The sequence below is a fragment of the Propithecus coquereli genome, unplaced genomic scaffold (genome assembly GCF_000956105.1).
Source record: "Propithecus coquereli isolate 6110/MARCELLA unplaced genomic scaffold, Pcoq_1.0 Scaffold33, whole genome shotgun sequence".
In the NCBI taxonomy this organism is placed as follows: Eukaryota; Metazoa; Chordata; class Mammalia; order Primates; family Indriidae; genus Propithecus; species Propithecus coquereli.
In genome coordinates, this window is record NW_012148952.1 from 3096141 (window position 1) to 3110800 (window position 14660).

Sequence of the window (14660 nt, forward strand, 5' to 3'; positions counted from 1 at the left end):
TGAGTTTAAAGATTATTATCTTATCTTTTGCCAAATGAACATAGATTTGTGCCTTCAAATGGTTAAGGCTTATCTCTGTGCAGCTGGAAGGCCATACAGCACAAATCCGACCATTTGAGTGTTTAAAGCAAACGCAGAAGCAAAGCTCTGCAGGGGAAAGGCAGCGCCGGGCGGCGAGGAGGGGTCGAGGGGGCGCTGCTATCAGTAACTCGCCCTCGTCCCGGCGCCCAGCCTGCGGGGCTGAGCTCGCCCATCTGTCACTGACGCACAGCGAGTCTCAGGCTTGTCCCTTTGACAAAAACGTCCCTTTTTGTTACCTTGCTATTATGCCTGGCAGCTTCTTGTCCATGAATTCCTGCATGCACTGGTGCTCCGTGGAATTGTTGAGAAACCTCCGGAAAGATTCAACATATTTGCCGTGGTCAGAAAACAAGCTCCTCATGGAAGATGCCATATTTGGTTTTCTGAAAGACAGTGAGGGAAGCAAGGTTTAACTTCCCCTTCCTCTTCCCAGTTCCCTCTTTCTCTCCCCACCCCCACCAGTTTCTATCCAAGGGAAAAAAAAGCAGCTGAGCTTGTTTTGAATTTAACAGGCACCAAAGGCTGGGGTGCAGAGCTCATAGCTAGGTCAGTATTTGCACAGGACTTCAGGTCGATACTTTAACCCCTACACAGTTGTTTCGTAAGAAATAGAGGTACTAAAGCAAGGCAGTAAATCCACTGCCAAACCTTGTTTTAAAACTCCTGAAGTTCAGAAAGTCGTAAAAACAGACTGCATTCAAATCACTTCCTGTTCTGTCCCCAGCTGCCTCAAGTAAGTTCCAAGTGGGAAAGTGGCTTGTTCCAGGCGGCAAACACAGAGGTAAACAGGACAGCTACAAGGCTACACACCACTTTCAGAAATCTGCAGCTGCTGAACCCTTTTACAAAAGACTGTCACCTGCCTCTGTGTTTTCTACAGGAGAATTTTGTGCTGTTACATCCCTCAACACTTGAACTTTAGACTTATTGGCTGCCTTTCTTCAAATGCTGATTGATGTGTTATAACTCAAGTCTTTTCAGAATAAACTAGCAAGGAGGAGTATCTGAACTGAATTATTAGCCAAAAGCTAATAATGTCAGAAGCTGAGAGAGGGGGAATTAGAGTGCTGAGAGAAAAGTCTTAGGGCAAGAATGCAGGACACCAGAGTAAAAGCCCAGTCCATAGGAATCCTCCCCTGTGTGCTCTTAACCTGGGATCATAGATACTTGGCGTTGGTTGCCTGAGCCTTTGGAAGCCCAGTGGTCTTACTGTCAGGTTTCTGTTGCCCAGTTCTTGGTTCCCAATACAGAAGAATGGTTACGGTACCGAGTTGATGGACTAAACGAGCAGGGCAAACAAACACAGGCAGGCCAAACAGCAAGGTTTATTCAAGCACAGAACTTTCTGAAGAGGAAAGGGGTCTATTTCTGTTAGTGGAGACAACTCTGAGATCGAATAGGATTCTCTCCTTTACACTAAGGTTTTAATTCTATGTTAAGTTGGGGCTGAATATTCATGGCTTTTCTTGGAAAGAGCTGGAGAGTTTTTGGAATGGCGAGTGTTCCCCATTTTTAACCTTGTAAGACAATTTCTAGGGGTTGCCATGGCATTTGTAAACTGTCATGGCGTGAGTGGGTGTGATTTTTACTATGCTAATGAGGGGAGGTCACTTGAGGACACTGTCACCTTGCTTGTACACGTGCCTCGAAGACCCCCCAAATGGCCTTGATCATATCTCCACTTTATGGTTTCTCCGCCTCTTTCTGTTGGTCAGTGCTTGGAAACCCCCTGTTGTAGACCAAATATCTGTTCAGTCCTTGGAAAACCCCTGGACAAGGCATCTGTTCCTCCTTCTCCTTATTCCTACCTAACATTACCCTCCGAAGCACCCAAAGCTTGAGAGTATCCACATACTGGGCTTTTTACCTAGGAAATGGTCGTTAAGAAGGCCATCCTTTATCCAATCTAGGGTTGTTATTAACAGTATCTAACTCATGGAGGAGTTGTAAGGATTAAGTAAGTTAACCCATGTAAATCTCTTAGAAATGTGTCTGCTTGCACTGCTCATGTTTTCTGATTAAGTTCCAAAACTGTCCTCTAAGCATTCAAAACACTTCCCAACTTCTTATAAGCATGTCTTGGTCTCACTATTCTCAGAGCCGGAGCTTTTATCCTAGAAGAAAATGGAAAGTCTGGAATGGCAGAGTGATGTGGGTGACTCTGCCCCTCATGGACTATGTGACTTTGACTGAAACATACTCTTTCTTGTACTCATCTGTAAAATGGGAAGAATAAATTTTATCTCATAGGATAGTAATGAGAATGACGTAGATAGCGTTTACGAAGTGCAGTCCTGTCACTTCTGCAAAAATAAAACAACAACAAAAAAGTTGTTGCTTTATTTATAGACACTGAAATTTGAGTTTCATATCATTTTCACATGTCACAAAATATTACTCTTCCCTGGGTTTTTTTCAACCATTTAAAAATATAAAAGTTATTGTTAGCTGATGGGCTACACAAAAACAGATACTGGGCTAGATCTGGCCCATGGATGTATTTGGAATAAGGTCTCCCTTCGTTAGTTCTCAACTCCTATCTCTACCCAACCCGCTTTCCCCTTCCTGAAATTGACTCTTGCAAGCTTCTGCTTCTTCTTTTACCATCTTCAATTCTTCTCTTTGGAGTTCAATCCAAATCATTCATTCATTCATATATTCATCTATCAAACAAATGTTTAGCAGGGTCTACTCTGTGCTATTCTGCTGAGAATATATGCACTTGACCTTATTTGGTGAAGCTCCTGCTAAAAGCTCTCTTAAATGAAATTCAGTCTTTTAAGACCATCACCTCCCTTGCTTGCTGTTAGATCTTCTCTCACAGAGGCTGCTCTTCATGTATATCTCACTGAGGGTTTCCTCTCCATTCCCTGTGCTTCTGGCCTACTTGAGATTCTCTTTATTTTTCACCTACAGCATTATTTTTCTTATTGGCCTTCCTGCTTTAGGAATCACAGATCCTAACCAATTTTATTGCCACTGCCAAATTCATTTTTTCAAGTAAGTTTGTATAAAGACACTCCTCTCCCTCATAATGTTTACCCACTGACCCCCAAGTTAAGTACAAAACCTATTCTGCAGCCCCCAATAATTATCTAGAATTATGTTCCATTTTCCTCTAGGCTTGCTGCTATATTCCCTTCAAATCGTGCTGCTTATCTGTATATATCTTTACACTTTCCTGCCTCTGGCCTCTCTTCATAATAGTTCCTTCTTCTATAATATGCTGCTTCCCATCTTACCCCACCCACTGAACATTTTCCCATCCTTCATATGCTATCACTTTCATGAAGGCTTCCATATATCCCTCAAAAGAATTAGTGCTTCTGCTCTTAATTTCTGAGCCTCTTGTAACCATGTGTTACTGTCAACCTTGTGTTACTGTTGTTAATATTTTTGCCTTACTTCTCCTTCTCCTCATGTGATTGTTAGCTCATAAATACAGGAACTGAGTCACAGCTACCTCCCTGATGTGTTGCCCACAGTAGGCTTTCAAATTTTTTTAAAAATAATTTAAAATGTGCTTAAATATTTCCACTATTGAGATGTTCTCTGCCCTCAGATATTCCCCATCCATTTCTTCATTGGGCAGCTTTATGTGTTACTAGTAGCACTAATAATTCCATGTACTGAGCATTTACTGTGTGCCAGAAATGGTGTGGAAATTTCCAAATTTAATATAGGATTTACTCTTTGCAGTACATCCATGAACTTCCCTATATTACAGATGAGAAAACTGAGTTTCTGAGAGGCCGATTCCTTTGCTCAAGGATGCCTGGCTTAGAAGTAGCAAAGCTGGTATAGAATTCCAGTCTATGAAGCCCCAGGACTAGCGTTCTCACAAAAATCTTTATATTCAGCCAAAATCTGCCTCCTTGTAACTCCTAGATAGTACTGTATTTCTGGTTGCTTAAAATAAACAGAGTAAGTTCAATGTCTTCTCCATACGATACCCATTGAAAAACTTTAAATCAACTCTTAGGACAACCTCAGTCCCCAAGATGTCTCTTCCATAGTTCCTAATTATTTCTTTTACAATATGGCTTTATATATTTCATTCCTCTGGTCTCCTTCTTAGGAAAAATTTTAGTTTGACTGTGTTCCTTTAAAAAGTGGTGTTTGAAAATAAACACAATATCCCAAAGGCTACCTAACAAGTGGAGACTCCATTACTCTCTGTGCTTTGACTAGTGTTTCCCAATGTTTTGCTTAACCAGAGTTCTTTCAGATTTTACTAGCTACTCTGCAAATAATGGATTTCATGGTCAAATAATTTAGAAAGTGCTATATTCAGTAGCTTCCTCTGGATATTCATAATGCAAGTTAGTATTTTAAAGGTTCGTGAAACCTTTGTCATATGCCCCCTTGAGATGCAGATATACTATGTCTATGGTACTTCTCTGGTTAGTCTAGCAGCTCCTTAAAAAAAAAAAAAAAAAGAGAGAGAGAGAGGGAAAGAAAATCTTGTTGCTTTCATCATGACTTGTTTGATTAAATGCTGGTTTCAGCAATCACAACTTCCTTTTAAAGTTGCATATAGAATATCAGTTTCATAATCCATGACGCATCTGGAATTTCTTTGGGGATTAAAACATCTAGCTGGCTGGTTGAAATTACAAAATCTTGAGAATCCTTCTTTCCCTTTTTTTGAAAACTGGAGCAACAATCTAGCACATCCATCATTTGCCATGACTTCTCAAAGGTTACCAGCAATGACATTATTATTTCCTTTACAAGTTCTTTCAGCACGCTGGGATGTAGTTCTTCTAGATCTTAAATAATTGTCTAATTTAAAAATTCTTATTTATTTTCTTACCTATTTTGGGCTTCCATCCCCTGTTACCTAGCCTTTATTAAGCTGTTACTGTGTCAAAGTGCCTTATATACATTATTTCATTTAATACTTCTAACCCTCAGGGGGTGAAACTATTGATATCATCAAGTGAGACTCAGAGCAGATATATTGTACAGGATCACATAATGCCTAAGAGAAGAGCCTGGATTCCAAGACTCATTGTTTTAAAAATTACTCCACACTGCCTCTCACCAATACCCTTTCAATAAAAAGACCATTTACTATGTTAGAGAACACTGAGCAAAGAAGAAGTGAAGTAATTCTGTATTCTTCCTATCACCTGTTAGTAGAATACCATCTGTGCTAGGTCAAAACACAAAGGCTGTCCCTTGTTTATTCTTCTTGCTTTGTATGTGCTAAACCAAAAAAATAAACAAATAAACAAAAGAGAAGGAAAAACAATAGCGAAATCCTCAGGGCCCATTTTTTTGTACTTAGCATTCTTCAGATAGCTCCATTCACCCTGGTCTTTTAGTCTTCTGAACACTGTTCTTATTGTCTGGCTTCTTATCCTTAGTTATACGCCCCATCTTCTAAGTAGCATAATACATATATATATGATAACGGCAATATTGTTTAAATATCTTACTCAGTAGTTCAAAGAATACAATTTTCTTTTCACTTCAGAAGAATGGAGGAGAAAGATATTTTATACAAAGTGATTGCCTTACTTCATCTGCTGGTTTATTTGAAAATTAGCAGCAGGTTGACCCAACTGTGGTCTCAAAGGGAAGATTGAAATCATAGCACATAAAATTTTAGAGCTTGATTAAACTGATAATTTCAGGCAATTATGATAGACGTCAGGAATCTTGCTTTCCATAGGACATTTGGCTAAGTTCCTCCTAAGTGTGAAAACAAGTCAAGAAGCAAGAAAACAGAGTGTTATACAAGCTTAGCCTCTTACTAGGCAAATGATCTAACTGCTTTACATTTTCTTTTTCCCAAATTTAAGCACTTAGAAATATGGTAGGCTAGATGATTTTTAAGGCTTCTTAAAGTTCTAATTAAATGTCTTAATCTTTTAAAAAAGATAAATTATTGTGGACCTGTGAAACTAAAAGTAGTTATATAGACAGAGATATTTATAGAGTTTTATATCTTTGAAGTTTGTTGACTTTATATAGAATGTTCTTAGCCAAATTTTACCAATGTGAGTGGCTTAAGCTCACATAGCTAATAATTATGCCATATTTTATTACTTTTAATGATATAGTTGTTTCTATTGCAATTTATGAATATGGAGTTGATAATGGTTTTGTTTTAATTAACTTAAAACAGAAAAAAAAGGCCCAAAATACACAATATAACAAAGACATTTGATGTTTGACAAACCTAACCAAATGATGCAGAAGAATATTTTGAGAAGAAGAAATATTAGCTGAGAAGCAAGAGAGTGGGTAGGTAGACAAATAACTTTGATAGCTATAGAAGAGTAATCAATGACATTCTAAAGACATAAAGTTTATGTGAAATGTTTAAGGATGGGAACAAGGAAAGAGACAAGACGAAGAAGAAATAGTCTAAGAACTGAGTTCCTATTCAATAATCCAAAAATTTTACAAGTAACCTGGAAAGTACTAGATCCTCTTCCAAAAGTAAAGGTCAGTAAGTATTTACTACCCAGCAAATTAGTAGGAAGTGGACAATTATCAAAACAAAAACAAAAAAAACCCAAAATACAATAATACAATTCGTCAAACAAGCTTTGTCTAAGAGTCCATGGTACAAAGCGTGCAAACTTCAGTGATTGCCCTGAGGGGTAGATCTAATGCTGAACTGGGGATATGGTGAAGGAAAAGGTTACATAAGAGGAATTTTTATACACAAAGGGGTAATGGCAAGCAAACTTCCCTGGTATTTGATGAAGAAGCATGTGTTCCAGTACATGCTAGAACATTTTATGTGCAATGCCTCACCTGTACATGACTCAACACTGAAAAGGATACATCTGACCATGGGGCCCAAAGATTACTTTTTTAAAAATCAAAAAATAATTTACATACAGTAAAGGACACAAATCTCAAGTGGACAGGTGGAGGAAGTTTTATATATGATGTATCCTTATAACCATCACCCAGATCAACATATAGAACATTTCTAGCCTTCTAGAATATTAACTCATAACTGCAATCGATAATACTCTTCCCACACTCCACCTCAGATAACCACAATTCTGACTTTTATTCCTATAGATTAATTTTGCCTGTTCTTGAACTTTATATAAAAGACCCATACAAAATATACTCTTTTGTGTCTGTCTTCTTTTTTATTTTAGAAATGGTGCCTCATTCTGTCACGTAGGCTGGAGCTCAGTGGTGAAATCCTAGCTCACTGCAGCCCTGAATTCCTAGGCTCAAGCAATCCTTGTACTTCAGCCTCCCAAATAGCTGGGACTACCAGCCTCCATGCCTGACTAACTTCGTTTATTTTTTAGAGATGGGGTCTTGTTATATTGCCCTGGCTGGTCTCAAACTCGTGTGCCTGTCTTCTTCAGCTCAATATATTATTTTTGAAGTTCACGCATTTTTTTTGTGTGTGTGAATCAGCAGTTCATTTTGTTTTATTTATGCACCTTCTTCCATTGTATAAATATTCCAAAATATTTTAAAACTATTTTTCACTTAATGGACATTTAGGTTCTTCCAGCTTGTGCTATTATGAAAAGAAGCTGGTAGAAACATTCCTGCACATGACTTTTCATGGATATAGGCACTCATTTCTATAACCATGAGTGAAATTGTTATGTTACAGGGTATTCATCGTATGGCCAGTCATATTTGCTTCGTACCCTCTGGGGGTATATAGTAATATCTATATTTTTAGTCAAGAAAAACTAATTGCTTACCTTTTATGTGTCTAGCCAATGGTATTGTGGAGCTGATTGTTAGAATTTCAGGAATTTTGTGAGCTGGTTGACATTACATTAGTAGCTTGAAATGACCCATGGCAGCAGTGTTTACACCATGAAAACTGGCAAACTCTATGAATCAGGACTTTAAAAAAAATCCCTCTGGAGAGCAGATTGTTAAACAATTAGCAGCACACTACTGCTTTTAGCCTTACAATTATTTGCAAAGCAGCTGTGGTGAACTTGAACCTTCTTTTAAATTAATTGTCTCAGTTGTGATAACACAACAGAGGCCTCCTTTCTCCAGTCTCTAGCATGATCTTCCTGAACAGTGTGACTAATCACTGTATGTGGAGACCACTGGAAGAGGTGGTATCATCTTCCAGCATCTCTTAACTAATTAATTGGTTATACCCTTACTATGATCTAAAGCAGGGGTCCCCAACTTTTGGTGAGTTGTATAAATATTTCATTATACATACAGTGCAATAAAAATAGAAATAAAGTGCACGATAAATGTAATGTGCTTGAGTCATCCCCATCCCTGGTCCATGGGAAAATTGTCTTCCATGAAAACAGTCCCTGGTGCCAAAAAGGTTGGGGACCGCTGATCTAGAGACTAATCTAAGCATAGCTCCTAGGTCTGCCAGTTACTAGTATGGCATTGAGCAGGTTTTTTATGTTCCTTGATCCTTATTTTCTTATCTGTGAAATGGGGTAATAATTCCTACCCTATAATAATTTGTGAAATTAAATGAAATAATGTGTATCAAGTGTTCAGCATAGTACGTAGCATATAGCAAGCTCTCTGATGTGAGACAGACTTCTCTAACACTCAGTTCCTTCATTTATAGGATGAAAACAATAATGCCATATTAATGACATGGCAGAATCTATGTCTGTGGTCCAAAAGGAATATTTAATACTGGAAACTCATGATAAAGGTGTTGGAGGACCTGAAAAGGCAGGGATGGTGAGGCAACCCACCAGAACAGGATGGTCCTACTGCCTATGTGGCTAGAGGGACAAAGGCAGAACCTGGTGCCACCAAGAAGCCAAGCTAACTTGTAGGAGCTGGAACAATGAAGGAGACACAGCTACTCTTGGAGATGCTGCCTGAAACAGAGGAAACAGGCAGAAGTATCCAATATAGCCCCTCTTTCCACCCTCTCATCTCTGCCATTTTTCCACCTTTACTAAAACCAGGTGAAAATCAGTTGGTAAGAAAGCTTTGGTGATGTAACTTTGTAGGCGTCAACCCCTGGAAATACTGAACAGATCAGGGGAAGGACAGGAAATGGATCTTGCAGCATACAAGCAATGACCAGCACAAGTGCCTACTATAGTATTAATACATTAATTTTGGTGTGAGAGTTAAAAAAGAAAAAAAGAAAAGCATAAAACAAAATACTTAGAACATATTAAGTACCCATTGAATGCTAGATAATCACAATAAAATAGAGAAAATAAAAGGAGGCTATTATGATAGCTACAGGTCCAAGAAAGTCTGGTACTCACGAACTCTTAAAGAGCTGAGACGTTCAACTGTGATCATTACTCCCTCAGTCACTAAGAAGATTGACTTTGTTTTACAAGTAGGGTATTTGGCCAGAAACTATTTCTTGGAAATGTGTCAGGGTTTTGGTAAGCTCATCAGAAAGTATCATCAGTGGGCGCCTGGGACTCCTTTTGCCTCTGGAAGTTTCAGAGCTGGCCATGAGCAGGGTGAAGGGGTCCCTTCCTCCTCACGCACTCATAGGAAGGCAGTAAATAGAGCAGTGTGTGGCCGTGGCTTCCACTTCCTGTCACTCTGCTTACCGACTTCCTGTGGGACTTTGAGCAAGAACTTAATTCAGCTGAGTTTAAGTTTCTTCAAAGGTAGAAAATTAGATGCCATCGTCTCACCACCAGTTCTAAAATTCTAAGATTATTTGAGTTTAAAACTGTTAACAGAGATGTGGCTAATATGTCAGTTTGGAAGCAGGATGCCATTTCTGAGACACTTGGTACTCTATGTCCCTCATTCTCTGACTCTTTGGTACCCTCTTTCCCTAAAGCCAACTCCAAGCTATTTTCCATTTTTAAGCATGGATTATACTAACATGACACACTAATCATCTGGAAAACATAAGGAGATCATAGTAATTACCCATATGCTCTCAGGCAGTAGAAAATTAAAGCCTGTTTATCAATATGGCTAATTAAAAACAAAAGACCTATATATTCAATGTCTATTTTATTATGTCCTTCATAGGACTCTGAGAGTTGGTTTTAAAGATAAGTGACACCTATCGAAGAACTAGCTCCTTTCTCAGTGTGTTCCACTATCAGGCATTATACATGGGGGTGTCAGTCAGTTCGAGTAGTTGGAAGATGACCTCCTGCAAACACAATTGCTGTTACATTTCAGAAATATCAATTCTGAGAGCATTTTGTGCCATCGAGTGAAATTTGTAGTCAATAAACACATGGTTAAAAGCAGAGGCACAATGTACTCAAAAATGCCTTCAAAGTCTCTCTGTTCTACTGGTCCAAATTAACACCTCCGTCGGTATTCTAGCAGCAATGAAATGCAGACTGGGCAAGGATGGGGAAGCTATGTGAGATTAACTTTCGAAATTTTGCTTTTTGGTAACTCTGAATTAACCTGTGGGCTATCTTGTCTCTAAAACTCCATGCTACTAAGAAAAGGGGAAAAAAGAAAATTTTAAAAAGCACAGTGATTTTTGCCTCCCGCAAATGCATGCCCTGTTCTCTAGTCTGTTTTTAGTTTGGATGCCAAGTAAAATGCTGGTTGAAACGTCAATGTTGTTTAAAACTTTTCACAGTACATTTGGCCTTTCCCTAGTCAGATAAATAGTGAGAAGCTCATGTTTTTCATAATATTGCTGCTAGAATCATTTTCTAAGGTTCATTTTTATCACCCTTTTATCTCCAGTCGGGACAAAGAATGAATGCATATTGAAATTTAATTCGTTTGGGGGATTTGTTTTATTTAATTTGTTTTAAAATACTAAGTGCAATCCAATATTAAGAGGAGATGGCTCAACCTTCTTAATAGCCATATCCAGAGAGATTTCCATAGTGAAAATGGGGGCAAAAAGTAAATACTGATGATACTCAAGAAAATAATTTTAGAAAATCCCATGGAACGAGCCAAAATTGTGTCTAAAAACTCAAACTGGAATTAGAATTCAAAGCAAGGTCTCAGTGAATACAGGGCCCTGTACCTTGCTGCTAGACGGCAGCGAAGGGAAGAATAAATGAGCTCCAGCTTTTGAGAAACTTAATTAAAAGTTATATCAAACCTGGGATTCTCCTGAAAGAATTTGTACTTACTTTAATAAAGACTGTTTCTCATTGAGAAGCAATTTTAATTTTATTCCAGGGTTGCAATTCTGTGCTGAAAATGGCCTTTCTATGAGATCTTGTTCATTTTTGCAAACACAATATATCCTCCCCACCTCCAGAACCTCCCTTTGGCACTCAGACAGGAGAGCATTTGCTGAAACAATGATAGGGATGCTCTGAAGACAATAGCTCTTCTCTGCATTTTATTACTATAAGCTATAGTACTACAAAAATCCAGACCACAAGCAACGCAGAGGTAAGAGGGAAACCATGGCTGCCAAATTTTCATTTCCAATTTTTAAATTCTAGTAGGGAATAAGAACAGATCAGTGGCTTTCCGGGATTACAGTTTGTGGGAAGATTGAGCTACAAAGGAGCAGCAAGAGGGAGATTTTGGGGAGTGATGGCACTATTCTGTATTCTGAACATGGCATTTGTGAAAGCTCCTAGAACTGGACACCTAAAAACGTGAATTTTACTGTATGTAAATTTTAAAAATTAATAAACAGGCCAAGTGTGGTGGCTCATGCCTATAATCCCAGCATTTTAGAAGGCTAAGGCAGGAGGATCACTTGAGGGTAGGAGTTCAAGACCAACCTGGGCAACAAAGCAAGACTCCATCACTACAAAAAAAAAAGAAAAAATACTTAACTGGGTGTGGTGGCATGCACCTGTAGTTCTAGCTACATGGGAGGCTGAAGCAGGAGGCTCCCTTGAGTCCAGAGATCGAGATTGCAGTGAGCTATAATCATGCCACTGCACTCTAGCCTGGGCAACAGAGAGAGACCCTATCTCTATAAAAAAAATTAATAAACAAATTAGCATTATCAACTTTGAAACTTTAAAAAACCGTGTCAGTCTTCTTTAGATTAGGCTAGTAGACTTGACATTTAAACTGTACTCTCTACTTTACTTCCCTAATTCCTATTTCAAAGCTACCTTCCTTCCACCTATCCTCATTCCCCACCTTCCCTAGGGTATGCTAGGTGTGCTAGGATTTCTTGATTTCTCTTCTTTTGTGCAGGCGTGCACACACATAAACTTTGGAAACCAAGGCTTCATAGTAATCGTGATGATGAAAATAATTCAGACCTGGGAAGGAACATTCCAAGAGTCAGGAGAATGTGCTAATAGAAAAGGCTTACAGAGAAAAGGTGTTGTGGTAGGGGCATTTTTTTCTTTTTCCTTTTTTTTTTTCTTTTTGCAATACCCCTGTGAATCTAAAGGGAAAGAAGAGAAGGATATCATAATAATAACACCTTATATTTATAAATAGTCTTAAGAGTTTATAGTAATCTTCCATTAGCTCCTTTAATACTCCATCAACCTGCATTGCCAGCAATTTACAGATGAGGCAGCTGTGGTCTAGAACAATGACTTGCCCACGATCACAGGACTAGAACATGAAAAATCTTGACCTGAGGTATGAATCATGCTTTCCATCATGGGTAAGCTTTGCACTGGGAGTTTCTAGAAGAAATGTATGGGCGACAGGGTGGAATTCCCAAGCAGCAGGAAGCATTAAGAAAGGAATCAAGACATCTTAAAATGGTCTGTTGTTCTTTGGAAATTATCAGAAGTTACAGGTGATGGTTGACAGAAAAGTATTAGTTTTACTTTACAGAAAGGAGAATTTAATTTCAGTAGAAATATTTGTAAACAGAATCAAGATCAGTAGCAGCTATATACCCATAACATGACATTGCTTCAGAAAAATAGTCGTCAACTTATTCCTTGAGCTATTTCAGGCTGCTCCTCTTCCTAGTCTTTCTCACTGTGAGTCTGTCTGCCCACCTATTTATTACTTCCTCTTTCCTTAATGATGGTGCTTGCCACGTCTTCCATCACTCAGGACCTCAGGAGAGAGATACGGGCTTACAGCACCAAGGTCAAACACAGAACCAGACGTGAGGTAGCAGAGTCGTCATCACACCCGCCCCAGGGTGCCATGTCAGGCTTATTTCAGCAAGTGGCCACCAGATCCACTTCCCCACCCGCCCTGTGAGCTGTGTGTGAGAGAGCACAGACCTTCCTTCAGAGGATTGGAATAAATGTCTTCTCTGCCTGCATCAGCTAGAATCAGACTCTGTTGCTTACAGAGAGGGATCTTGAATGTTTCAAGTGCTTTAAAAAAAATTCTAACCATATTTCTTGGAATCTTTTGGTTTTACAGGTATCTCAGGAGCCACGTGGAGAGGACAGAGTCACACCAAGCCTGTAGTTCCCTGGTTTCTCCTTTAACCAGAGCAGCTCAACTTAAGGTTTTCTTATAAAAAAGGGTTTCTGCTGCCAAAACAACAATAAAAAAAATTAGTTTGGAAGCGACATGTGGATGGTAGGGAAGAACTTCTTTTATCTCTACTAAATTCCATTAATTTTTCTGGATATCAAGAAAGAGCCAGATAGATTCAAGTCTTCCAGTTTCAGGTGGAAGATTCTAGCAGTAATAAGCTGTAGCAGCTGCCTGCTATTTCCTCAGCATCCAAAGTTTGAACAGCTTATATTTGTAACCTGGGTTCTGGAGACTCAGTGTATAGGCTATTTCTGCCACTTCTTAGCCATGTCATCTTGGGCAAATATCTTATTTCTACCAAAATTAAATTCTCCTTTCTGTAAAGTAGAATTAATACTTTTCTGTCAACCTCAAATGATACTCTCTGAGGCTCGAATAAGTAAAGTTGCCTTCTGCCTTTATAAATTATTCTATACATGCAAGATGAAATTATTACTACTACCATCAGCATAAAATCTTAAATCAGCTGGAGAGTGTGCATCCCGGTTGTGAATGAAGTAAACTAGTTTAGCCCATGGAAGAAACAGCTGGTTTTAGTCACAGGAAGATGCATCATTTTGTACCATGGCTCTGTGGTTAAATTCCGAGATGATACTGAAATTTTATAATGTGTAATCTTTAAACCTCAAGACCTATAGGCTTTGAATGACTTGCTTGATTTTGGTATGTGGAGAGATACAGAGTAATAAAAATGGTTGAAGAGCAATAAGTTATATTTTCATTTATATAAATTTGTATATTTATATATAAATATTAGTTATGTACAATATCAATATTTTAAACATATATTTTGATAAATTTGATTGATCTTTGTGTATTTTATTTATGTGCATATTGATTATTTTACTACAAATTTGTAAATATTTAACTTCTATGGTTTTTAACTAAGTACAGCACCATGTGATTGTTTGCTTATACAAAGGTAGATTGGTCGAGGTTGTCATGAGCTCTGGTTGTTAGCATGAAGAGTTTGGCTCCTGTTCAGTCGTTGTTAAGAAGTCATCGAAATCCTTGAGAAGATTCATATGAAAACAGCGGTGTTTTAGTAAGAGGCAAAAATTAATTAGATAATCACAATTAAGGAATTAGAAGGGAAAAGCATAATTCACAATTTCCAACTTGGGAAACTGAAGGAATGGCACTGACCATGGAAAAGAAGGATCCAGCTGGATGCACGAGATGAAATTTCAGAACATGCAAAAGTTTTCAAATACGGCCAGAATGGAAAC

The 14660-nt window shown here is 38.4% G+C and overlaps 1 protein-coding gene across 1 annotated transcript in view; it reads right to left on the bottom strand.

Moving 5' to 3' along the window:
- LOC105815390 (histamine N-methyltransferase-like) overlaps positions 1-702 on the bottom strand; it is a gene marked incomplete at its 3' end in the record, with an annotated part of 3548 nt that extends 2846 nt beyond the window's left edge. The window contains exon 1 of the mRNA XM_012650538.1: positions 318-702. Coding sequence (XP_012505992.1) covers positions 318-454 — 137 coding nt within the window. The remainder of the gene's footprint in view (positions 1-317) is intronic.
- Positions 703-14660: the final 13958 nt, after the last annotated feature.